This window comes from Varanus komodoensis, unplaced genomic scaffold, assembly GCF_004798865.1.
Source record: "Varanus komodoensis strain SLA01 unplaced genomic scaffold, ASM479886v1 scaffold79, whole genome shotgun sequence".
Classification (NCBI taxonomy): Eukaryota; Metazoa; Chordata; class Lepidosauria; order Squamata; family Varanidae; genus Varanus; species Varanus komodoensis.
Window position 1 is genome coordinate 2,735,022 of NW_025336467.1, and position 26,381 is coordinate 2,761,402.

The 26,381-nt window shown below is 50.1% G+C and overlaps 1 protein-coding gene across 9 annotated transcripts in view; it reads left to right on the plus strand.

Moving 5' to 3' along the window:
* The window catches only part of DOT1L (DOT1 like histone lysine methyltransferase), a 124,231-nt gene that overhangs the window by 94,168 nt on the left and 3,682 nt on the right, over positions 1 to 26,381 (plus strand). For 6 of the 9 annotated variants that reach the window (XM_044453385.1, XM_044453384.1, XM_044453386.1 and 3 more), the window contains 14 exons: positions 185 to 298; positions 1,292 to 1,383; positions 1,901 to 2,002; positions 3,113 to 3,250; positions 4,234 to 4,359; positions 11,332 to 11,816; positions 12,250 to 12,373; positions 14,055 to 14,201; positions 14,645 to 14,774; positions 18,645 to 19,270; positions 20,368 to 20,573; positions 22,431 to 22,495; positions 23,718 to 24,671; positions 25,631 to 26,331. In XM_044453385.1, the coding sequence (XP_044309320.1) occupies positions 185 to 298; positions 1,292 to 1,383; positions 1,901 to 2,002; positions 3,113 to 3,250; positions 4,234 to 4,359; positions 11,332 to 11,816; positions 12,250 to 12,373; positions 14,055 to 14,201; positions 14,645 to 14,774; positions 18,645 to 19,270; positions 20,368 to 20,573; positions 22,431 to 22,495; positions 23,718 to 24,671; positions 25,631 to 26,292 (3,971 nt within the window). In that variant the 3' untranslated portion in view covers positions 26,293 to 26,331. The remainder of the gene's footprint in view (positions 1 to 184; positions 299 to 1,291; positions 1,384 to 1,900; positions 2,003 to 3,112; positions 3,251 to 4,233; positions 4,360 to 11,331; positions 11,817 to 12,249; positions 12,374 to 14,054; positions 14,202 to 14,644; positions 14,775 to 18,644; positions 19,271 to 20,367; positions 20,574 to 22,430; positions 22,496 to 23,717; positions 24,672 to 25,630; positions 26,332 to 26,381) is intronic. The other 3 variants (XM_044453389.1, XM_044453387.1, XM_044453390.1) reach the window with 3 other exon arrangements.

Genomic DNA, 26,381 nt, shown 5'->3' on the forward strand with positions numbered 1-26,381 from the left:
CGCTCTCTGATGTGGTTTGCATCAGGGTCTGTGGTCCTACTTTCTCTGGATTGGTCTTATTTTTAAGCCATGCTGGGCATGTTTGTGTGGAACGGCAGGCAGAAATCAGTCCTCTTCAGGTGGCCAAAAGAGGCTCTGAACCAAAGCAAGATGCCTAATATGCCGGGATTGTCTTTCTGTGCAGATGCATACAGGTCTCCTCGTAGTCCATTTTACCAACTACCTCCTAAAGTGCAGCGGCATTCGTCAAACCAGCTGTTGGTGACTCCCACCCCACCTGCACTACAGAAGCTGCTAGGTAAGGTGGTCTCTTCCCCCGGATGGGCAGGCAGCATCCCTCGTACGAACTGCGTGTTGCTTGGGCACCCATCTGCCTGCCTTACCTGCTTTCCAAACTCTTCCTGAGGTCCCTTGTTTGTGCTACGGGGACCGTGCTTCTTTTTATATGTGAGGACGCAAATTGGTTCCTTCCACTGTGTTCAGAAAGAATTGGCAAGGCTGGGTGGCCACCTTTGGAAGGTTGCAGGGCCTGGCTGGGGACCAAAGACAAAGTTCCATTGGAAGGGAAATGGTCATAAGAAGGGCTGTTTGAATCCAGACTGGGGTGGGCAGACCTTCAAGCTTGTGGGACCCACTATTATGTTTGATCAGTACTCTGTGCTCCCTTGACAGGAGACTAGTGCAAAACTGTGGCATGGTGTGGTGGAAGGTACAGTGAAGGAACTGGCTACCTTTGAGGACAGCCTGGAAATTTGCTTTCAGTCCCAGCACTCATTCTTTCATGCAAAAATCCATTTCTGGTCTTCTCTTTTGCCATCCTGATAAACATGTTTCAGCACTCTGATTTAGAAGCGAAGAGGCTTTTGTTGTTGGTACTGTGAGTGAGCAGCCTTCAACAACCTGTTGGAAGATCCTTATATACTTTCTGCCTGCCCCAGATCTGGGATACAGCACTGTGGGGCCAGTAGGGCAATATACCGTAACATTTGGGCCTTTTCTGGGACTGTGAGCCATTTACGGTTGGGCTGCAGCTGCATCAGGCCAGGGAAATTCCAGCAGTCATCTCTTGGGAGGTAGCAGATGGAGGAGTGAAAGTTTACACCTCCTTTCTTTGCAGCTCCTGCTGCAGGAACAAGGCTGTGTTTAACATAAGCCCCCCTAAAACACGCAGTGGCATTGGCCGTGGCGGGGAAATGATTCTGCTGCCACCAGCAGAGCTTGTGCAGAGCGGTGACTTCCGGGATGCAAGGCTGGCTGTTCATGTTTTCCTGTCCCCTCTTTGGTCTTGCAGACTCATTTAAGTTCCAGTACATGCAGTTCCTGGCCTATATGAAGACTCCTCAGTACAAGGCCAACCTTCAGCAGTTGTTGGAACAGGAGAAGGTAGGCCTCTGTCAAAAGGGGTGCTAGAGGATAGGCAGGGGATTCCAGGCAGGTCCAGGGAGGCTCTGCTTGGCCCGGGGGACAGTTTTAGGCAGTTCGTGGACAGCGCACGAGCTGTGCTGATGGCCACTGGCCCTGAGAGCCCGTCATACGTTTGGCCTTGTGTCACCAGCTCTCTCGTTGGAGCATTCGGTGCCTTTCCTTTTTGGAATTGGAGCCGGCCTCGAACATAAGAACGATCAAGCTAAATAGCCCCTTGCCCAGCTTCCCATTTCCTGCAGTGCCCTGCCAGGCACATCCAAGAAGCTGTCCTTCCTCGTTTGTCCCCACAGTGAGCAGTTGGGGGCAGAGTGCTCTGGCACGTGGAGGTTCCTGTGAGCTGACAGCCATTGGCAGAGTCTGCCCCCCTCCATTGATTTGCCTAAGCCATTTCTGCGGCGATCAGTCTGCAGCCTGGGTGGAATCAGCGTCCATGTGGTCATGTTGTGGCCTTCTCTCCCCGCCCCTCCCTTTCCAGGAGAAGAATACCCAGCTATTGGGGAAGGCCCAGCAGCTGTTCACTCACTGCCAGGCTCAGAAAGAAGAAATCAAGCGGCTGTTCCAGCAGAAGCTTGATGAGGTACAAGAAAGAAGTGTGCACTCTCCCTCTATTCCTCCCTCTCTCTGTGTGTGGGAGATCAGCAAGATGAAAAGCAAATGGGGTGTCTGGGGATGCAGACTGAGGTGGGCTTGGCAATAATGCAAGCTGTGCCATAGCCGGAACCCCGTGTTGTAGCCACTGAAATAAGTCCAGCTCTGTGTGCTTTGAGTTCCTTGTCTCTGGGAGAGCAGACTGGGCTTTGGTGCTAACCCTCAACCCAGGAGTGAAATGAAATTGGCATTCAAGGACAGGCAGTGGGATGAGAGGCAGTAGGTAGGTGCAAATTATCCTAGTCATGGGAGACTTGATTTGGTTGTTTTTTCCTGTTTAGGGAAGGGCAGTAGGAAATTTAATTAAAATTATGTTTTTTGGCCTTGGCATAACACCCATCAGACATCTGACATGAACAGGTGCGGGTAAGAGGATAGGGTAAGATTTAAAATGCTAAGGTATGGATTTGTTGGCCATGTAAGATGACTCTTGTTTATGCTGCACAGGAAGAGGTTGATGCTGATGGCTATCTCTGTATTAGAATATGGCCTTGTCACATCAGTGTACCAAAATCCTTTGTAATGAAAGAGGAAGAGCTGCATCATGTCACCCTGGAAACTTTGCCTGGAAAGGGTGATAGAGAATCACTTAACTTTGCAAGAACAAACTAAGAGCAGATCACAGAACTGCAAATCATAATCTTTTCCATTCATTTCAAAAGAGTCTGATGGCACTATAAATCCACTTTCTGCATAGGCAGTGTTTGTCTCCAGACTGGTAATGGTAATGTTAAAGCAGTGTTTCATATTTACTGCGAAGTCGACACTACCAGTGGCCATAATTTGTGCACACTCTCAGATTCCAGTCTTTAGAATGAGCAGAAACCATGTGACAAGTCCTTTTACGAGCCACAACACGGGAACCAGCTGTGAGGTTGGATGGAACAGGTTGATCACACCGTTCCATGGTCTTGAAGGGCACATGGGAAGGGGGTAATGCTTTTTTTAAAAGGTGTGTCAATCAATCACCACCTATTGTGTTGCTAGGACTGCGCTAGGTTCTAACCACCTTCTGTCCTCTCGATCCACCTCTTCATAGCTGGGTGTCAAGGCACTGACGTACAATGACCTTATCCAAGCTCAGAAAGAGATTTCGGCTCACAACCAACAGCTGAAGGAACAGAGCAAACAGTTGGAGAAGGACAATGGCGAGCTCAGGAACCAGAGTTTACAGCTGGTGGGTACCTCCAACTCAGCCAAGCCAGTGCTTCAGCTTGTGGAAGAAGATGTGTGTTGGTTTGTACAGCTCAACCAAATAGTAAAGCTTCTTCCTGGGACTCAAAATCAGTTGCTGATTCCCCTTTTTCCTTAACTGCACAGAAAGCAGTTCTTCACCGCCTTCCCAGTGTGACTTATAACAGAAGTTCTTTTGATCTTTGGCAAACCTTTCTCCTCCAAAAGCCTCAGGATTGGAAAGGGGGCATAGCTTAGGGGTGGAACATAGACTTTGCATGCAGGAGACCCCAGTTCAATTCCTGTTGCCCCAGTTCAATTCCCGTTGGTTCACTTTTTTAAAAAAATAAGGGAGCCAGTAGTGGGAATGCTTCTTGTCCTGCCTGTATGAAGAGTTGCTGGTGGGAAGAGCAGTCAGTGGCAGGGAAGGTGGACCTGTGGTCTAACTCTGCAAGACAAGTTAAGTTTGTGAAGGAAGATCTGCAGCTGGTCTTGTCTGCTTTTGATCATAGTGCAGTGGTAGGACAACCAACCAACAACAGATTAGGGTTAATCAGCCCCTAAATGGTGCTCCGGGTTCACATGTTACAATCAACCTGTCTCAGTTCATGGGTTGTTTAACCCATGGGCTGTCATTACACTACGAGGCCCTGTGAGCTTTCATTGCTGAAGATGGGAACTTAGCTCCTTGGTCTGAATCAGATGCTTTAGATGCAAGATGTGTTGGGCTGCAGTTCTCATCATTCACAACCAGCATCAGTGCCATGCTGGCTAAGAGTGATGGTAGGTGCTGTCCAACCTAGGTAGTGCAGGCTGTGGGAGAAGGTAAATTTGAAGACTCGTGCAGTCTAGAGCAGCCTCCTGGGGTTAGTGATTTAAATGTATCCGAGCAGTCTGTTAAATGCACTCCGATTCCTTGCTTAACCCACTGGAGGGGAGAACCCTGACATCTTCCCCTGTTTCTCTCTCCCACCTGCATCCTTCCAGCTGAAGGCCAGATGTGAAGAACTGAAGCTAGACTGGTCAACCCTTTCACTGGAGAATCTGCTCAAAGAAAAGCAAGCACTGAAGAATCAGATTTCTGAAAAACAAAAGCATTGCTTGGAATTGCAGGTAAGTGTGCTGGCCGAGCGTAGCCACTCCCTTCCCCCATTATTCCTGGATTCTGCTTGCTCGGAGGATATGGATTCCTTGTTGCACAGCACTGGGAGAGTAACTGCAGCGGCGGTGTTAATAGATGCTGGCCAAGAGTGTGATTGTGCTTTCCTTCTTATAGATCTGTTGTCTGTGTGTAAATACAAAAGCTGAATCCAAAACTTCCTGGAAAAGGATGCCGGACAAATATTCTGAGTAGCACCTCCAAACTTGATGCGGGGACTTATTGGGTCTGTCTTGTTGCTGTACATAGAAACTCCATATTTCCTTCAGTGGGGAAGATTATCTGGAAGGAGAACCTTGCCTTGAAGGCAGGGCTGTGCCAGTTACTATATAGTATGGCCCTTATTCCTGAGAGGAGCCTGCACGTTTCCTCCTTGCTTCAGAGTAACAAGGTTTTCTTTGAACTTTCTGGGACTCTCTCCCCCTCTCCCCCCACTCCCCCACATACACACTTTGCCTGCTGCTTGTCTAACATTTGCTGTAGTAGCAGGAATGCTTGGCTGGTTTGCAGCCAAAAAGGCCAGTAAATGGTTCAGGCCACTTGCCTGTTTTGTGGTGATTTGTGTCCATTTCAGGCTTCTGTAGAGACTTCTTACTGCATGCTGTTGTTAGTTGCGAAGTTGCGTCTGACCTATCACTGATCCATGGACAACATTCCTCCAGGCTCTCCTGTCCTTCACCATCTCCTGGAGTCCACCCAAGCCCATACCCACCGCCCCAGTGACCCCATCCATCTGCCATCAATCGTTCCGAGCATCAGGGTCTTCTCCAGTGAGTTGTTTCTTCTCCTTAGGTGGCCAAAGTATTTGAGTTTCATCTTCAGCATCTGGCCTTCTAAAGAGCAGTCAGGGTTGATCTCCTCTAGGACTGACCGGTTTGATCGCCTTGTGATCCAAGGGACTCTCAGGCACCTCCTCCAGCACCACAGTTCAAAGGCCTCAACTCTTTGGTACTCAGCCTTCCTTATGGTCCAGCTTTCACAGCCGTGCATTGCCACTGGGAAAACCATTGCCTTGACTATACGCACTTCTGTCAGCAGGGTAATGTCTCTGCTTTTTAGTATGCTGTCTAGATTTCTGTCTGATGCTGTCAAGGAGCAAGCGACTTTTAATTTCTTGGCTGCAGTCACCGTCTGTGGTGATCTTGGAGCCCAGGAAAATAAAATCTGTCACTATCTCCATTTCCTCCCTATCTATTTGCCAGAAGTGAGAGGACCGGATGCCATGATCTTAGTTTTCTTAATACTGCATTTCAAGCCAACTTTTGTGCTCTCCTCTTTCACCCCCATCAAGAGGCTCTTTAATTCCTCTTCACTTTCTGCCATGAGAGTGGTATCATCTGCATATCTGAGGTTGTTGATATTTCTCCCAGCAATCTTAATTCCAACTGGTGATTCATTTACCCCCGCCTTTCCCATGATGTGCTCTGCATATAAGTTAAATAGGCAGGACAACAGTATACAGCCTTGCCGAACTCCTTTCTCAGTTTTGAACCAATCAGTGGTTCCGTGTCCAGTTCTCACTGTTGCTTCTTGACCCACATACAGGTTTCTCAAGAGACAAATAAGATGGTCAGGTACTCCCATCTCTTTAAGAACTTGCCACAATTTGTTGTGATACATACAATCAAAAGCATTAGTGTAGTCAATGAAGCAGAAGTAGATTTTTTTTGGAACTTCCTAGCTTTCTGCATGATCCAGCATATGTTGGCAATTTGATCTCTAGTTCCTCTACCTCTTTGAAACCCTGTCTGTACTTCTGGTAGTTCTCGGTCCACATACTGCTGGAGCCTAGCTTGTAGGATTTTGAGCATATCTTTGCTAGCATGCGAAATGAGTGCAATGGTGCGGTAGTTCACATATTCTTTGGCATTGCCGTTCTTTAGGATTGGAATGTAAACTAACCTTTTTCAATCCTGTGGCCACTGTTGAGTTTTCCAAATTTGCTGGCATATTGACTGTAGCACTTTAATTACATCATCTTTTAGGATGTTGAATAGCTCTGCTGGAATACTGTTGCCTCCACTAGCTTTGTTGTTGCTCAGACTTCCTAAGGCCCATTGAATTCACATTCCAGGATGTCTGACTCGAGGTCAGCAACCACCCCATCGTGGTTATCAGGGACATTAAGCGCTTTCTTGTATAATTCTTCTGTGTAATCTTGCCACCTCTTCCTAATCTCATCTGTTTCTGATAGGTCCCTGCCATTTTTGTCCTTTATCATGCTTATTTTGCATGAAACATTCCCTTGATATCTCCAATTTTTTTGAAGAGATCTCTAGTCTTTCCCATGCTGTTGTTTTCCTCTATTTCTTTGCACTTTTCATCTCATCTCTTCTAGGTAGTCTCTGGAATTCTGCATTCAATTGAGTGTATCTTTCCCTCTCTCCCTTGCCTTTCGCTTCCCTTCTTTCCTCAGCAATTTGTAAAATTTCCCCAGACAGCCATTTTGCTTTCTTGCATTTCTTTTTCTTTGGGATGGTTTTAGTTGCTTCCTCTTGTATGATGTTGTGAACCTCTGTCCATAGTTCTTCGCGCACTCTGTCAATCAGATCTAATTCCTTAAATCTATTTGTCAAACCTACTGTATATTCATAAGGGATATGATTTAGGTCATACCTGAGTGGCCTAGTGCTTTTCCCTACTTTCTTCAATTTAAGCCTAAATTTTGCGACAAGAAGCTCATGATCTGAGCCACAGTCAGCTCCTGGTCTTGTTTTTACTGACTGGATAGAGTTTCTCCCTCTTTGGCTGCAGAGCACATAGTCTATCTGATTTTGGTGTTGACCGTCTGGTGATGTCCATGTGTAGAGTTGTCTCTTGGGTTGTTGGAAAAGAGTGTTTGCTATGACCATCATATTCTCTTGACAAAATTCTACCAGCCTGTGCCCTGCTTCATTTTGTACTCCAGGGCCAAACTTGCCTGTCATTCCGATTATCTTTTGGCTTCCCAGTTTAGCATTCCCCATGATGATAAGAACATCATTTTTTGGTATTAATTCTAGAAGGTGTTTTAGATCTTCATAGAACTGGTCAAATGTCAGCCTCTTCGGCATCAGTGCTTGTGGCTTAGAGTTGGACTACTGTGATGTTGAATGTTTTGCCTTGGATTCGAACTGAGATCATTCTGTCATTTTGGAGATTGTATCCCAGGACTGCTTTTCCTACTCTTTTATTGACTATGAAGGCTACTCCATTTCTTCTGAGGGATTCTTGCCCGCAGTAGGATACCTGATGGTCATCTGAATTAAATCCACCCATTCCTGTCCATTTTAGTTCACTGATTCCTAAGATGTCGAGTTCAGTCTTGTCATCTCTTGTTTGACCACATCCAGCTTGCCTTGATTCATGGATCTTACATTCCAGGCTCCTATGGAGTATAGATCTTTGCAGCATCGGACTTTCCTTTCACCACCAGATACATCCGCAGCTGAGTGTCCTTTCGGCTTTGACCCAGTCGCTTCACTCTTTCTGGCGCTACTAGTACTGGCCCTCTGCTCTTCCCCAGTAGCATATTGGACACCTTCCGACCTTCCGAGGGGCTCATCTTCCGGCGTCGTATCATTTTGCCTTTTGGTGCTGTCCATGGGGTTTTCATGGCAAGGGTCCTGGAGTGGGTTGCCATTTCCTTCTCCAGTGGATCAGCTTTTGCCAGAGCTCTCTGCTATGCCCTGTCCGTCTTGGATGGCCCTGCACAGCATCGCTCATCGCTTCATTGCACTGCGCAAGCCCCTTCGCCACAGCAAGGCAGTGATCCGTGAAGGGCTCTCTTCTGCTATGGAAGGCTAAGATCATGGCACAAGCATGATTAGGCTGTGGTTGGCTTCCTTAGCCGTTTCACCTGTAGTCCTAGTCGTGTGTGTTTGCTACAGAGGCAAAACGGGCTTCTGCGTCCCACAGATACTCCTGCTGCAGTGGGGACCAGACCTTCGTGTGACTGCAGCCTGGGGGGCAGGATTCAGCCATGGGCCAGGTCTTGGACAGGGAGCGTGTGGATGAAGTGTCACGGAGAAACCAGGCAGGAGTGGTCAGGACTGTGCAAAGCTCCAGGCTGCAAGCCCTGCCCCTGCAACAGCCCTCCGAGTGATGCTGACCCCCGAGTGAGAGCATGGGTGCGCTTAGCCTAGCCAGCCCCACATCCATAGCCACTGAGGCAGTGTCTCTTTTTCTAAAAAGAACATATTTTCTGAACATACACAAATACATAAAAAGAATATAAAACAGATCAAACTAAAATAAATAAAGTAAGCAAAGTGGCCAAGGGACTGTTAAACAAATGCAGCCTATATATTCAGTACCTCAGAACTATCCATCTTTCATCTTTTCATGCTCTTTAAGAGTTTAACAGGAGAAAACCCATTACCCTATGCAGCAACAAGACATCTTACCACTTCAAGCCTTCTACTGCTTTTCCTTTCCTTTTCCAAACTCCTCTCAGCTCCCATTAATCACAGTGAGCATAATTAAATTTCCATTTAATTTCCAAATTGAATTCTTCTAACGATCTTCTATTTACATAGAAGTCGGTTAGCTTTGCCATCACGGCATGTTCTGCTAGTCTGTTTTGCCACTCTTCAATTGTTGGGGGCTCCATTGCTTTCCATTTAGAAGTAGTTGTGATCCTCGTTGCCATTGTCATATGCTGGAATCCCTCTGACATATTTTTTGAAAGGCTCTCCGGCACTGCATTCAAAAGCACATTCTTGGGACTCGTTGGAAACGTAGTCTTGGAAAATTTCTGCATTTCCAGATGTATCAATTCCTTTTTTTTTTTTTTTTGTTATTTTGCAAGTCCATCACATAGAATAGCACCCGCCCTGCTACATTTCCAACATTTTCCATTTCAATTCTTGTCTATTTTTGCAATATCTTTTGGTGTGATATACCACCGATAAAACATTTTGTACTAATTTTCTCTTAATGTTATACTAAGTACTGAATTTAATATCTTTCTAACAGAGTTTCTGACATGATATTTCTTCTCCAATGCTCTGTTTCCAAATTAACATACATTTCTTATCTTGATGGCTTTCAGTATCTTAATGTAATAATTGAGAGTCTTCTCAGTAAGTGATCACTGTATTGTGTAATCAGTTTTTCCAAATCAGCCAGATCTCCTAAAATACCTTCTAATTGTATTTCCCCTTTCAGTCTTGAAATCAGTTGATGATAAACAAGCCACTGTATATTTTTCCCTTCATCTTTCGATTGTTGCCAGGATTTGACTTGTCCTGATTGATCAATGGCATCTCGATAAATGACAGGATCATTATTTCTCCTTAAATATTTTCCATATGCTTCAACTGGGGACATCAAAGGGAAGATCGGAGGACTATTTTTCCTTATGGAGAACCAGTTTTTAATTAAACTTCCTCTTAAGATGTTGTTGTTTAATATTAAGGCCTTCTTAACAGACTCTTCAACCCATAGAAGATTATGTACTCCATCTTGAAGTTCAACTGTTTCTAACTTCACTTGCCCATCGCTGCCATTTATAGTGCATTCTGCAATGGAAAGCAGGCTTACTGCACAATAGTAGAACTTCTAATTAGATACACCAAGGCCTCCTTTCTCCTTTGAATCCTGCAGAGTTTTATATCTAATCCTTGTCTTCTTGCCATTCCAAATAAAAACATTCAATTGTCTCTGCTAGCCTTGGAGAACCTTTTCTGATATCACAGAATTGGTATTATCTGGAAAAGAAAGATCAATTTAGGTAGTACATTAATTTGTATAATCGGAATACTTCATAACCAAGATGTTTTTGAATTAGTCCATTTTGTAAATCTTGTTGGATCTTCACCCAAATTATTTGATAATTATCTTGAAGAAGTGCATTGGCATGCCATGCCATATTTATCCTCAAGTATTTGACTGGATTTGAAGTAATTTCATGTCCTGAATTTTTAATATATATATATATTCTCTTCCTGCTTTGTTACAAATTTTAATATAATTTTTTGTGGGGAGTTGTCTCTTAAAGGAATATGGCCTGTACAGGCTATTTCAGCCTGGGCCAAAACTGGACTGGTCATGACGTGCCCACTTATTTATTTATTTGTTGGATTTATATCTTTCCTTTTCCTTCTTTTTAAAGAACTCAGAGTGGCCTTTATCAGTCTCTCTCTCCTGTTCTCAGCATTATCCCAGTGCAGCAACCCTGTGAGGCAGGCCGGGCTTAGAGTTCATGACTGGCCCAAAATCACTAACTCCATGGCTGAGTGGGGACGCGAACCCAGATCACCTGCATCCCAGACCCATGCTCTTAACCACTATATTGCACAGTTCGTGTCCTTGGGCCTGATTCTGTAGGTGATTGTGTGGCCCTGGATGCAGGGCAGCTGCTCTGTGTTTTCCCGGAGAGCTGGGTCCCAAAAAGCCTTCGGGTGCCTTGCGTCCTTTCCTCAAACTGTTTTTCTTCTGATGCCAAGGGGATGGGATTCTCCAAGGATGAGGGTTTGGGGTCCTGGACCAGTGTCCCCTGGAGGAGAGAGCCACCTAGGAACCCACCTCTTGGGCGAGCTTTAGGAATCATAGAACCATAGAACAGTAGTGTTGGAAGGGTCTATGAAGACTATCTAGTCCACCCTCCTGCTGTTGCAGGACACCAAGTTGCACCACCCCACTCAGGTGGCTGCCCAGTTTCTCCTTGGATGTCTCTAGTGTGGGAGAGCCCAGCACCTCTCCGGGCAGCTGCTTCCACTGTCCTATTGCCCCGGAGGAAGGCAGCAAGCACCCTTTTTCCTTCTGGAAGCAAGGCTGAAAGATGGTACTGGTTGCAGAGGAGACTCACAGACCACAGAATGTGAAGCGCATTTTTCCATAAAGCTGGAAATGAGTGTGATGAGGAGGGATCCAGTGGCAGCAGCACTAACATCTCTCCTGTAACCGGTCTTTTAACCCTTCTCGTTTCCCTTCCTCTTTGGCAGATTAGTATTGTGGAGCTGGAGAAGAGCCAAAGGCAGCAGGAGCTGTTGCAGCTGAAGTCCTGCATGCCACCTGACGAATCGCTGCCAGTGCAGCTGCGCCATAAGAACCCCCTGAGCCGCGAGGCAGAGCCCGATCACGGCACATTCCCCCTGGAGTTTGAGTGCCCCAAGTTCCCGATGCCCCAGTTCAATGGCATGAGCCCCGAGCTGTCCATGAATGGCCACGCCACCTCGTACGAGATCCACCAGGCGCTCGGCAGGCCCTCCTCCAAGCAGAGCACCCCTCAGTACCCTGTTTCTCACCTGGACCAAGACATCGTTCCCTGCACCCCAAACCACAGCTGCAGACAGAAACTGGACAAGACCTCCAGCTTGGCCTTGCCAGACTACACCAGGTTTTCCCCTGCTAAGATAGCCCTGCGGAGGCATTTGAACCAGGACCATGTCAGCAACGGAAGAGCGGCGCCCGCCGAGAACCTGCAGAGGTCAGTGAGCTGGGTGGGTGTGGGAAGCTTGCTTGGGTTGCCCCTGCCACTCACCCCGAGGGGAGGATCCCTGCCAGTGAGGCTCGCTTTGAAGTCCCAAGGGGTCTTTTCCAGTTGAGCTTCCACCTGCCAGAGAAAGCCAGCCCTCAGAGCACGGGCCATGGTACTCCTGGCATCCATCTCCCTCTTCATGCTTCTTTGAGCATGGGGGAGCTGGGGCAGAGAGCATTGCAATGGCTGCCTGTCTTGGAGGCTTGTCTTCTGTTCCTAATCGTCCCACTGAGGCACAAGGTGCAGTTTAAAAGCAATTGCAGCAGATCGATACAAGTGTGTGCGTGTGGGTGTAAAATAAACCAGTCTGGAATCCCTGTGAGCTTGAAAGAGATAGACTTTGTTCATCAAGACTTCGCGCTAAGCGCTTCTTCCTTTTCAGAGCTGAGCATTTAAAGGAGAACAGCCTTACAGTTCCAAGCCCAGCACTATCGAATGGGATAAAGATGAGCCCCCTAGAAGCCCAGCCCTCTTCTCCAGCAGCTTCACCGATCCCTAACGAGAAGGTAAGGAAGAGATCCGTGAGTATCCAGAGATGGCAAGGTGGTGACTCTAAGCTGTACAGGCGTTTGGATACAGCTTGGCGGGGAAACTTACAGAGAATGTCCTGAACAAGAAACAACTTGTTTAACGCTGTAGCTCTCTTTGTGTATAACATTAATCAAGGCATTGTGACTTAATTAATCACAGAGCGGTGGAGTGGTGTCCTCCCCTAGGTGAGTGTGTTAAAACAACAACAACAGGAACAGAAAGTTTTGTATTAGGGCTGAAACCAGGATTACAATGTCCATGCACTGAAACAAGCTGGGATTTGTAAGACTATTTCAAACCAGGGTTCGCAGTTGGCAAATTTGGGAGCGCTAACCAAATTCTAGGTTTGGATGCAATGCTTTCCTATTGCCTTCTTGTACGATGGGGATAAATGAAGTGGCATCAAATGGGCGGTGTGTAATGTTAGTTCACATCATGGTTCATTAGAAACAGAGAAACAGCGCGAGTCAGAAGGGGTCTCCCAGGCCATCTAGTCTGACCTCCGGTACCAGCCGGCTCCGCTCACGACATGCCCACCATGTGCACGTCCAGCCTATCCTGGAACACCTGCACCGATGGGGCCTCAACCACCTCTCGTGGAAGCCCATTCCACACCCTCGGGGTCCTAACTGTCAGGAAGTGCTTCCTGGCATCTAAATGGAACCTTGGTTCCCTGAGCTTTGCTCCGTTGGAGCACATCCTGCCCTCCTCTGCAGGGGAGAACAGGTTTTGACCCACCTCTGTGTGCCAGGATTCCTGGCTTACTGTTAGGTGTGAAAACGCCTTTCCTGGTCAAAAAAGGATGGGAAAGGACATTTATAAATGGCGGGCATTAGAGACCTTGTAAGCTTTCTGTGAAATATGTTGGCGTCGCTTCGGAAGTGCAGCTGCCTCTCCAAAAAGGATGAGTCTCTGTAGTGTTTCTGTTTTCTATGCTCTTGAAGAAGCCAGGGGTGAGGTTAGAATACATTGTCTTGTTGATCCTTACCTTAAAAGGTCATCCTAACTCTGTGCCAGGTTATGAGCCATCCCTAATTTAAAAGCAGTTTGGGAACAGAGGAAATGGCACAGTTCATGTCCTTGAGAGCAGGTGCACGTGTGAATACTCCTGACCTCTAAACCACAACCAGAATGTGGAGGATGTGATGCTTCCAGGTTGGCTTCCACATCCTCTTTTTCATGCTTTGCTGTAGCCTTGGAATTGATTTGGTGGTGAGACTAGGAAGGACCAAAGGCTCATCTGCCTGCCTGTAGCTTGGCCTGGCTGCGCGCTGCTCCATAAATTTCAGTCTGTGTGCCCCAACAGTGGTGGCGTATAGTTAGGGAGAGGCTGTCCTGGGCAGTGCAGTAATTACAGACGTGGCTGCTAAGTGCAGATGCTCGGTCTTGCACACGCTTCCGGTGGGAATGACGGCAGCGCCGCTCATACGAGCCCTACGGGAAGCTGGGTCGAGGAGTGAGCCGTCCAGCGGTGTGTGCGTTTCATTGGCTGGCTGGCAGTTGGCCGCATCAGCATCTGCGAGCATCTACGTCGGGGCAGAGCAGGGCAATGCCTGCAGCTCTTCAGAGCTTCCTCTTGCTCCAGGCACGTACGGCTGCAGCCCAAGCATGTCGGCTGCAGGTGCCTGGCTGCAGGTTTGCCTTGTGTGTTCGCAGGCCTTGCGCGAGAGGACCCCCGCGAGTAACGGGGAGACGATCACCAGCCTTCCCATCAGTATTCCCCTCAGCACCGTGCAGCCCAATAAACTCCCCGTTAGCATCCCCCTGGCCAGCGTCGTCCTGCCCAGCCGTGTTGAGAAGGTGGTGAGTAAGGCACTTTCCCCCTCCCTGCCGTGCCAGCCTGGAGACCAGCCAGCCTGCCGTGTCCCATGGCATGGCTCTGTGGCGGGCGGAATTCCATGGAAGACGCCTTCTCCTGGTTGGAAAAGCAGAGCTTGGCTTTGCGTGCAGAAGGACTCTGGGCCCGTCTCTGGCATCCCCACGCAGAAGATGCTGGAGCAAGCGGTGGGAGAACGGCCCTTTCCTGCTCAGACCAGAGAACCGCTGCCGGGGAGGAGAGATGGCCCTGGTCTGTGGGAAGGTCTCGAGCTGGTTGCAAGCAGCTTCCCATGTGCCCGGCTGGAGGTGGCCATAACTCCTTGCTGGGTCCTTTCAGTTTCTGCTTCCGTGAGTAGGAAGTCCAAGCTGAACTTGCCAGGGTGGATGTTCACCCCTTCCCCTCTCCCTTCCCCTTTTTCTTCTTCCAGAGAAGCACGCCTAGCCCTGTCCATCAGAACCGAGAATGCTTTCCAACACTTGAAAAACAATTTGGTGCTAATTCTCATAACGGCATTAACAGCGGCGCCGGCAGCAAGCCGCCTGCTCTGGCTACCTCAGGCAAGTCCCCTCCTTCCGCCACCCTCCCCCATGTGTTCCCTCCCGGAGAAGCGTGAGCCATCCTGCTGCATGCAGCACCAGCTAAATTCGGGAACGTGGAGTAAACGGGGTTCTGCTCACACCCCTCAGAAGGCCAGGCCAGAAATCTTCCCGTATCTAAGGCTGCTTTTGGAGGAGGGCTTGGCCAGTGGCTGTGCATGAAGCTGGCTCTTGCTTCTGCTCTGGAGCCTGCCTGTCCCCTGTCTGCAGCAGAAAACAGCCTAACCCCCAACCCTTGACCTGGCTGTGGAGACATCCCCCTCTCCTCCACGCGTGGGGCAGAGTAAGTCTTCCAGAAGAAATTTGCCATCTGTACCTTGTCATATGAATAGCTTTTCTGAGACCAAGATGGTGATTAACAATCGCACTTGCACCTTTCCTCAGGAGAGCCTTTTCCCATCAGAATGTTTCCAATCTATACTTCTGTTAACCCACTCAAATTTATATCTTAGTCCCTGTCTGCGCAATGAATAATACCCAGAACCAAATAGTAATAGAAGTGGTATGAAAGAAAACATGAGCCAGAGGCAGAACTGATTAAATTACAAGCTTGGAAGACTTTGGGGCTGGTAGGAAAATCAAAAACACAGTAGTTGGGTCTCCCTGGAGGGGGTTCTCAGTAATCAAGACATGTGGGGAAGGGCTCCTATAACCCCTCAGGTGTGCGGACAGGCTCATGTGGAGAAACATAGAAGCAGAGCGGGTCAGAAGGGGCCTCCCAGGCCATCTAGTCTGACCCCCGGTTCCAGCCAGCTCCACTAACGACATGCCCACCGTGTGCATGTCCAGCCTACCTTTGAACACCTGCACCGATGGGGCCTCTACCCCCTCCCGTGGAAGCCCTTTCCATACCCTCGGGGTCCTGACTGTCAGGAAATGCTTCCTGGCAGCCAAATGGAGCCTTGGCTCCCTGAGCTTTGCTCCGTTGGAGCTCATCCTGCCTTCCTCTGCAGGGGAGAACAGGTCTCAACCCACCATCGTGTGACACCCCCTCACACACCTGTATGTCGCCAACAGATCCCCTCGGAGTCTCCTCTTTTCCAGGCTGAAGTGACCCAGTTCCCTCAGTCTCGCCTCATATGGCATCCCCTGCAAACCAGCCACCAACCTTGTGGCCCTACGCTGCACTGACTCCAACCTGGCTATATCCTTCCTGTAATGAGGGGCCCAAAACTGAGCACAATACTCCAGTTGCAGGTGCACCAGAGTCATATAGAGTGGTAGTAACACCTCTCTCGATCTAGAAGCCACACTTCTGGCTATGCAACCAAGGGTGGCGTTCGCCCTCTTGGCCACCGCATCACACGGCTGGCTCATGTTCAGCCTGCAGTCAACCAGCACCCCGAGGTCCCTTTCACAAGTACTGCTCTCCAGCCAATTGTCCCCCAACCTGTACTTATTACACCCATTCCTATGCCCCAAGTGCAAGACCTTGCACTTATCCACATTGAACGCCATCCTGTTGTCTCCTGCCCACTTCCAAAGTCTGTCCAGATTCTTTTGGATCTGGAGTACCTGCTCTTCAGTTCTGGCCACTGCTCCAGTTTTAGTATCGTCTGCAAATTTGATCAGCAGACTGTTCACCCCTTCTTCCATGTCATTAATGAAAAGATTAAACAGGATTGACCCCAGGACAGAGCTCTGGGGGACCTTGCTTGTCAGCACCTTCCCAATGATTCCCTACTAATGGTTACCCTCTGCTTTCGGTCAGTCAACCATGCCCTAATCCACCAGACAGTGCTTTGGTGTATCCCAAAACTCCTCAGTTTCTCCACCAGGATATCATGGGGCACTTTGTCAAAGGCTTTGCTGAAATCCAGGTATACCACATCCACTGCATCCCCTCTATCTAGCCATCTCGAAACCTTGTCATAGAATCCCACAAGGTTTGTCTGGCAGGACCTGTTTCTGCGGAAGCCGTGTTGTATGGCTGTCAGCCTCCCTTCCCTATCTAGCATCACTAGATCTCTCTCTATTATGAGCCTTTCCATTGTTTTTCCTACAATGGACATAAGGCTAACTGGTCTGTAATTCCCCATGTCCCTTCTACTACCCTTTTTGAAAATTGGGCCCACTGACGCCACCCTCCAGTCCTCTGGAACTTCACCCGTTCTCCACGAGGCCTCAAAAATGGAGGCCAGCGGGTGTGGAAGAACCCGTGCCAACTCTCTAAGTTCTCTCAGGTGTAACCTGTCAGGGCCTGCCGCCTTTGTAATGTTCAATGCCCTGAGGAGCCCCTTGACTTCAAGGGGGGTGACTCTAATCTGTGCCCCTAGGTTCCCAGTCTCATCTAATCTCCTATGCGGATATCCCCCGTCCTGCTTTGGGGAGAACACAGAGGCAAAACAGTCATTTAGCATCTGTGCCTGTTCCCTCATATCAGTCACTGGATCTCCTTCCTCCTTATTTAGTGGTCTCACCACTTGTCTCCCTTTCCTCTTCCTATTTACATGCTGAAAGAAGCCCTTTTTTTTGCTCTTGATATTCTTGGCAAGTCTCAGCTCGTCATCAGCCTTAGCCTTGCGAAGAATCCTCCTGCAACGGGCCTCCTCCACCTGGTATACCCTTTTGTCCATTTCCCCCAGTACCCATTTCCTAAGGAGGTTCCTCTTGCGTCTAATCCCTCTTACCACCTCCTTTCGCATCCATGGCGGCTTCTCCTCCGCCTCCCCACCTTACTGACTAGAGGTATCGTCAAGGCTTGTGCCTCCAAGACCTCCTTTTGAGTGCCATCCACCCCTCCTCAACTCGCTTGCCTCCCAGTAACCCGTTCCAGGAGACTTTCCCCAGTCTGGCCTTCAATGGCCAAAGTTGGCGCTCTTGAAGTCCCAGCTTCTGGTGCTCGACCTGCTGCACGTCCCCAGTCCCCTGATCTCAAAGCAAAGGATGGAGTGATCACTCGCATCCAGAGCTCCCCTAATCTGTACCTCATCTATCAGCTCCTCCCTATTGGTCAAGACCAAGTCAAGGATGTTCCCGCCCTCATTGTTTCTAGGACCCTCTGGGTGAAAAACCCTCCCTCTATAAATTCTGGGAAGTGACGTGATCTGGCTGTTACCGCCGAGTGAGTCTCCCAACTAATATCCAGGAGACTGAAATCTCCCATAATTACTGTGTATATCCCCCGAGATATCCTTAGAATCTGGCCTGTCAGAACATCATCCAGGGTCTCAAGTTGACCTGGAGGGTGATAACATACCCCCACTGTCAGGTCTCTTTCCCTGTCAAAACCCCTAAGTTTCACCCAGACTGCCTCTGCCGAATCCCCATCTGTGCTGCATTCTCTTCCACTGCATCCTATCCCTTCCCTGATGCATAAAGCCACGCCCCCACCTCTCTTTCCCTTCCTGTCCTTTCTAAAAAGGTGATACCCTTCTATGTTCACATTCCAGTCTTGCCTTTCATCGCACCAGGTTTCTGTGATCCCCATCAGGTCAGACCCTCCCATTCCCAGGAGAGCTTCCAGCTCTTCCTGCTTGTTACCCTTGCTCCTAGCATTGGTGTACATGCACCCCAACTCCTTCCCACCGCTTCCTTTCCTTGGAGTCCCCAGCCTCCTCCTGCCTCCCATCCTCCCTGATACCTGGCCCCTCTCTGTAGGAGTCCTGTCAGTCCCTGCAGTACCTCTAAAACTCTGCTCCCAGAGCCCTGATCCTCTCCCCACACTTGTCCAGTGCAGACACGTTTCTGGGGGGCCTGAACCCCCCCCCCCGGCTCAGTTTAAAGTCTTCCGGACGAAGCTCGCTAGAGACTAGAGAAAGAGGTACCAATGAGTCGACGAGAGATGGCAGTCCTGACATGCAGTTGTCTTCCCTGCATCCCTTTCCACAGGTTTTCCTTATGTTTCTGGCTCCATGCCAGTCCATGGAACTCTTCCAAACAGCCCTGCTCATCTTAATCACAGCGTGGACCATGCTACCGTAGAGGACGTATCCAGCTCGGGAAGCTTGTTCAACCCGGTGGGGTCCCAGAGCGCCACCCCGCAGCTCCCCACTGTGCTGACGATGCCCTTGCGCCATCCTGGGCAGGGCTCCCCCGCCCACCAGCATGCGGCGAGCCCCCGGCTGAATGGGGCCTGCCAGAGCCTCGGAGGGGTGCTCCAGTACGTCGAGGCCCAGAAGCCGTTTGCAGAGGGCTCCCGGCCAGACGTGCAGCAAGAGCCGGCTTTCTCCGACCCAGAAAGCGAGGGCAAGCGAAGGATCATCTTCACCATCTCCCCCGCCCCGGGGAGCATCAAGCATTCCCCCTCGAGCAAGCACAGTCCGCTCATGGCGAGCATCCGGGTGGAGTGCGGCCAGGCCTGCGTGCAGGATGGGAAGAAGCGCGGGCGGAGGAAGCGCTCTTCCGCCGGAGCGCTGAACGTGAACTCCGGCGTGTCTCCGAAGCGCAAACCCCTGCCTGCAGCGACCGGGCGCTTTGCCCAGTCTTCAGGGTCTCCCCTTAACATCAACTCAATGGTGAGAAGAGGGGTGCCGGGCTTTGGGGACTCCCGACCAGAGGGTCGAGACAGCTGCTCGCCGCTCCCCACTTGGCTGCGAGGCTCAGTGGGTGCTCTGTGCAGGGAAGCTGAGAGCCTGTGCCTGCCCTCGGCTCCTCATGGCCCGTGTCTCAACTCGGGGTGTGGGCTCAGCCTTCTCCCACCAAGCCCCTGTTCCACGCTGGCCTAGCACAGACCCCCTGCCTCTCGTGGCATGGAGGAAGTCGAAATGGGCCGCTGGTGGGAGGGCAGGGCAGGGCAGGGCAGGGCAAGGATAGGGGTGGCCAACCAATGCCCCCCCGTGTGAGTGGCTCCTGCCAGAAGAGAAACCTGCCACGTGGGTCCACCCGACATGCATCTGTTCCCCATGGCATCTGATTAATGTCTCTCTTAAGATATACTCAGCTCTTCAGGGGCTTGAGGGCATTGCCCATCCTTTGGGTTTTATTTTTTCTGCTTTTTACAGATCAGTTTTACTGCACAATGGAGCTGTTTAAAATTGATTTTAATGCTCTTTTTAAAAAATGAGACTTCTCTCTCACTTTTTGGTTTCTGTGCCTTGCTGTAAACCACTCAGAGAGCTTCAGCCATGGAACAGTATAGAAACACAATTGATTGCTTAAATAAAGCAATAATTAAGCTTGCCAGCTGAAGGTGCGAACAGCTGCCTTCTCTGAGCAATTTGAACGCCATGCCTCTCTGAGGTCGCTGGCCTTCTGGATGGACCCTACTCCCCTTCCCACATCCCTGGGCCCGGCTGAAAGAGTTAACCCCCCTTCCTTCCCAATGCCTTCTTTCTGGCATCCCCAGAGTCTGCAGGCACGGGACCTGCTCCTTTCATTGACTGTAGGTAGCTGTCCTGGGAGGAGCAGCAGGAAAATATTTCATAGACGTACCCACAAGTAGTCGCCCTCCCTTTGCTTCTCCCTGAGTCTGTCCAGTTCCTGGTTCTTTTTCAACCCTCTCTTTGAAATAAAGTTACCAGGTCTGAGACCGAGAAGCCTGTTAGCTTACACTGTCTGTCCCAGCCTCCCTGGCCCATAACCTTTTCTTTTTTCTGCTTCCTCCTTTCCCCAGGTCAATAACATAAACCAGCCTTTAGAAATAACGGCCATTTCTTCCCCTGAAAACTCTCTGAAGAATTCTCCCGCCCCGTACCAGGACAATGACCAGCCGCCAGTGCTGAAGAAGGAGAAGCCACTCGCCCAGACGAACGGCATCCATTACTCTCCGCTGACGTCCGATGAGGAGCAGGGCTCGGAGGATGACCACAACAGCACCAGGTGAGTGAGGCCAGCCTGTCACCTGCGCTGAAGCGCTTGTGTCAGAGCTGGCTCCGAGGGTCGCCCGCTGCCCAATTCACCTGCATGGTCTCCTCCTCAGATCCCCCTTGCCTGGACATTTCCTTTCATGCTCCCACAGAGTCCCTCATCTTAGATCCCGATACTTCTCGTCTCATTTTTCCACAGCCACTACCCTCCTGCAGTCCCAAAATACTCCCCTTCCTTCCTTGCTCTCTCATATGCTAAGAGCTGCCTCTGCAGAACCACTGAGCATCCTCTTGTGATGCTCCTTCTCTTCTCTCTTCATGCTCTTCCTCAAAATCTTCCTTTTCTGCACAGCCTTTAGCGTGGCTTCCTCATTTCTGAGCCCTGCTGTCGCTGGAACAACAGTGCACTCTTTTTTTCTTTCCCTCTGCAGCCTCTGTTTTTCTTCCTCTTTCATTTCCCCCATGTTAATTTTAGGCTGAAGCTCCTCTGGCCATTGACCTCTCCCCTTGTACTTTGGAAAGTGTCGGGCACATTGAACTCCCCACAAAAATGCAAAAGAATCTGGCAGAGCCGGTCGGTGGCACAGGAGACTTTCAGAGAGCTCAGAAGAATGCCCCAGGGGATAGTAACTGTATTAGGACCAACCAAAGTGCATGCTTTTCACTTTTTCATCAGGCTTACTGGTAGTAAAAAGCAGGGAACAGAGGGAGAAACAGAAAAATTAAATAAATATTTATTATTATTATTATTATTATTATTATTATTTATTAAAACATTTCTATGCCGCCCCTTGCCGTAGCCTCGGGGCGGCTCACAACATATTTGGCCAGATGTCTTAGCCACAAGATCTGCGAGTTAGTCTCAAAATGCAGATTTACAATCTGAATTTGTACATGGTAGGTAAAGAAGCAACAGCCAGTCTTTGTTTCTTAGAACACAAACGCCATTGCTGACCTGGGTCTGTCTCTTACCTTGGGAAAGGTACACCAGTTCCTGACTTGGCAGAGTGCAGAAAAATAAGCCATTCCTTATATGAATATTTATTTATTCGCTGTACATGCCAGCTCAGTAGCCATAGGCTCTTGGGGCAGCTTACAAAAAGCTGGATATGAATTTTAGGTAGTATACTAGGTTTAAAAAAAGTGAGGCCAAACTGGATTACTTCATAGTTGGAAAGTAATAGTCTTTTTCATCTGATGACGACGACAGAGAACTCTCTGCAGTGGGTCAAATGCCTGGTTTCACAAGGTGGCCATAATTAGCCAAATCCTGAGGAGACTTGGCCTTTAGGCTGGACCACTGGAATGTGTGTATCCTGCATATGAACTGGGGCAGAGTGCAGCACTCAGGGCAAGTCCTGGGATCGATCCCCATGAACACTTTGAACCGTTGCTGAAGGGCTGTTCCTGGCAGCCTCTCAGTCTCTGGTCCTGATCTAGTTCTGAGCTTAACCTCATAGCAGCGGTGGCAGCAGCATCAGTGAATATATACAAGACCAGCTTCTTCCTCATAAATTGTGCTGTGGAGTGAGATAATCCTTGGAGACCCTTCTTTGACTGTGACTGCCTTCAGAGACAGCTCTTTGGGCTTATTCTGTGGGGGTTCCCATAGTATTTAACTGGGCAGGGGTCTGTCTTACTGGTCTTCAGGATCCAGATGAAGTCCAGCCTGTTCTCATGGTGATTTCTTGGCTTTCCTGAGATCTCCTCTTTATTGATTTGACTGACAACAGAGAGAAATAATTACTGGTTGCAGCATGGATCTTTTTAAATGGAGTGCAGAGTTTTGTCATGGCTTAGAAGCTTGTGCAAGAGATGGCACATAAGCTCCTTAACATAAGCAACCCTCTTTCCCACTTTTCTTTTCCAGAATTGAGAGAAAAATTGCAACAATATCATTGGAAAGCAAATCTCCACAGAAGCCAATGGAAAACAGTAAGTTTGCCATCTCTTGGTGTGTGTGTGTGGTATTAGAAATGTCAGCATAGCTGGGCTCCCTTGTACCATCCATGGGAAGCAGCTGGAAATGGCAGAAAAGGTCCCTGTGGTTGGACAGCTTGATTGAAATGGATTGTTGTGGTGGTTGTCTTTGAGGACAGAGGTGTACTTTGAATTTGCCTTCTGTCTATACACACACATAATCCTTGCACAGAGGAGTGGGAAGCTGCTGTATTACGAAGCTAAAAGCCTGCTTTTCAGAGTGCAGATTTGGTGAGTCAGATCGGGGCTCTGTGTGCACAGGGCAGGGTGCCCTCCAATCAGTTTGCTCTTTGAATCCTTTTTAGCCTGCTGCTCAGCCAAAAGAGCCCCCAGAAATGCCTTCAGAGGCCAGTAGGAAGGCAGGCCTCTGTCCTGATGGTCTAAGAGACAACCGGAAAGGAAAAGGGATGAGAAAAGGTGCAAAGTCCCGTCCTTAGTTACGGAGTTTTATTTATTTATGTATTTATTTAAAACTTTTGTATGCCATCCCCCATGCAAGGCATCTCGGACAGTCAATCAAATCACATACATTAAAACAGTTCAAACGGTAAAAGCAATAAAAGCAATTAAACGCAACTGTTACATTAATGCTAAAATACCAGTTAAATAAAAAGGTTTTGACCTGGCACCCAAAAGAGTATAAGCTCCCATGAAGCAGAAACCATCCAAGGGCAGGAGCTGCCAATTGCTGGTCTCCCAGCAGGTGGAGTCCTTCTCCTCTTCGCTTCCTCTGACGCAGCCTGCGGGGACAGGGACCTAGCAGAGCTGCTGGCGCAGCAAAGCAGTCAGTAGCTTTCCTTTGCTGCAGCTTGGCTTTGGTGGTCGCTTGTTTGTTTGTTTTAAATCCCACTTTCAATCGCTATTTTACATGCCTCCATACAATGGCACCCCTGCCCAGGACTGGGATGTAAAAGTCATCACATGGCAGCTGCCTTTCTCCATAAGGCTTGTGAAATCCCCATGGGGAAATGGGCGCAAGTGAGCTTCTGAGTTTAGGAGAGACAAAAGAAGAAGCGCTTCGTGGCTTGCAGTGCTGACTCGTTGGCCCTTGGCTGTACGGGCAGCATTTTGACCAAGCCCGAGGCCGAGAGCTGATCTCCCAAGTTCAACACCTACAAAACCTTCTCCCCCTCTCTCCTCTCCTCTCCTCTCCTCTCCTCTCCTCTCCGCAAAACAGGCTTAAGCTTAGTGGGAAGAAAACCAGCTAGTGAGAATATGAACAGCAGCAAGTGGAAGTCAACCTTTTCTCCCATTTCGGACATCAACTTGACCAAAACAGTGGACAGTCCTCTGCAGGGCACGTCCCTGAGCCAGAACTCCCTCTTCTCTTTCAGGCCGTCCATGGAGGACGGCCCGGCGGTGGACGCCAAGGCTGCAGCCCATGTCCGGAAGCACCAGGCCGCACCCGGTCCCGGCTCCGAGGGGCTCAGCCAAAGCACCAACCTGGTGAATGGGTTCACTTACAACGGCGGGCTGTCTGCAGAGGGCGCTTTGCACAGCTTCATGGATGGTGCTTCCCTTCCACAGAAAGCCGCCGAGGCCGCGGCGGCACTGGGGGGGGCGTCCCTGAACTTTCTGATGCAGCGAAGCAAGGAGGCCGCCGGGGTCTCCGAGACGAATCCGTTCTTGAGCAAGAGGCAGCTAGAGAGCCTTGGAGCTGGGAAAGGGGAAGACTTGAAATGGCCTGTGCCCAGAGGTAAAGAGGGTGGCGAACTGGGCGTCCGCCTGAGCGGCCCTTTGGACAAGACCTCGGTGTTGCACCCAAGCAAGATCAGCAAAGGGCGGGAGCGGGACGTGGAGCTGAAGACTGGCCACAACCTCTTCATTGCCGCCGCCGCCACCGTCCCCTCCAGCGGCCTTCTCAACGGCAAGGGCCACTCTGTCGCGGCCTCCAGCAGCTCGCCCACCACCGCTGCCTCTGCCCAAGTACCCCACCCTTTCTTGAACCCGCTGACCACTGGCTCGGCTTTCCCCCTCGGCCCTGTGGTGACGAATGCGTCGGTACTACAGACCTTCTTTAACTCGATGCCAGCTGCCGGCTTGGTCCACGTTTCGTCAGCTGCTACCCGGCTGACCAACTCGCACCCCATGGCAACCTTCTCTCCCGGAATGACAGGTGGAACAGTTGGAGGTAGGTGTGGCGGGGGGGGGGGCTCTGTGTCACTAAAGCAGGATGGGGGCGAGGAGCCAGGATGGATGTGCCTTCCAGCAGTCCCCCACGCTCTCAACGTGTTCTCCTTCTGACTGTGCTGTTCCTCTTCGTCTCATTGGCCCATTACTGCTTGTAGTGGACCTCTGTTTGCCTTGGAGGATTTGGAAGGGTGTCCCTGAAGGTCAGACCACAAGGGGTGGGAGACAACTCTGTGTGAAGAACCATCATGGATCTAGCACAGGGGGAAGCTGAAGCACCAAATCAGAGCTCCCCCCCTCTGGACAGCATTAGATGTGTTAGCTGACAGCTTCCGACATCCCCTTAGCTAGCCACGCTGGCTTAAGGATTCTGGAAGTTACAGCCTTGCCCACCTTGAAGTTGCTACACTGGGGAAGGCTGTGCTAAACTTTCAGGGGTTCTCATGTGCCTGCCAAGTCAGGTGCCCAAAGGTTGTAGGAAGCTTTTCCCCACCCCAAGAATGTGTGCCTGAAACGGTTTTTTGTGGTGGCCGGTCCTGGGAAGGAGCAGTAGCTTCTAGAGTGGCTCCGGTTCACGAGGGTCATTGTTGCCAAAAGGTTGACCTAGGCTGGGGATGCCTGCCGGGTCTCCGGGTCTAGCCGCAGAGTTCCAGGGGCGCTTCTGGGACCAGAGAGGAGGCAGGTAAGTGAGCTGCTCTCCAGCTGGGTTTGCGCCATTGCTGCTCATTGCCTGCTGCTCTCCTCACATGCTGTGTGTCGTGCTTCAGGCTGCAGCCGCAACTGGTTTGGTTGCTTATTTTTTATTTTTATTGTTGTTGTTATTAGTATTATTATTATTATTTTGCCTGCCTGCCTGCTTGCTTTCTTGTTTTGTTCTGTTCTGTTTTGCTTCTTTCGCCGTGACCTAAACAAAGTCCATCTGCTGAGGGTTTTTTTTCTCTCTCTCTCTCCCGTTTGCAGGTATTTTTAACCATGTGGTGCCTTCTGCCTCCTCCTCCTCTTCCTCCTCTGCTTCCTCCTCCGCTTCCTCCTCCTCCCCATCCATCCCCTCTTTTTCCTCCCCCCCCTCCTCCTCCTCATCCTCTCTCCACTTTGGAACCACCCTGGGCAGCAGCGCCGCGTCCAGCTGCATGGTGCTGAGCCTGAATCCTCTGCAAGTCGGGTCGGGCTCCCCGTCATTCCATGTGCCGCCTAACCCAGTGCCATCCAGCGAGGCTCAGCCCCTCGGCCGGGTCCCCACACATTCCTCCCTTTGCACCCCCCCTCCGCCGCCGCCGCCGCCACCGCCGCCGCCGAACGTGTCCCTGCCTCCCCCTCCCCCCCTCCTGGCGTCTAACTCCGAGCCGGTCCTCCTGCAGGGCCTGCCCACCCTGCCTGCCTCCGAGGCGTTCCTGCCGCCCTCCACCACTAACTCCGCTTTGTCTATTAAGCTAGCTTCTCTCCAGCACAAAACCTCCCGCCCCTCCTTCACTGTCCACCACCCGCCTCTGCCCCGCTTGGCGCTGGCCCAGGCCGCGCCTGGGATGCCGCAGTCCAGTGCCGCCGGTACTCCCGCTGTGTGGCTCACCCTTGGCATGCGGTCTCCTTACGCTTCGCATCTCTCTGGGGTTAAGCCGCGGTAATGAGTCCAGCTTAGCTTGTAAGCTTTGGTGCTCTGTAAGGTAAGGCCGGTGTGGGGTGCCTGGGCTTGGGGTGGGTGAAGGAAGGCTTG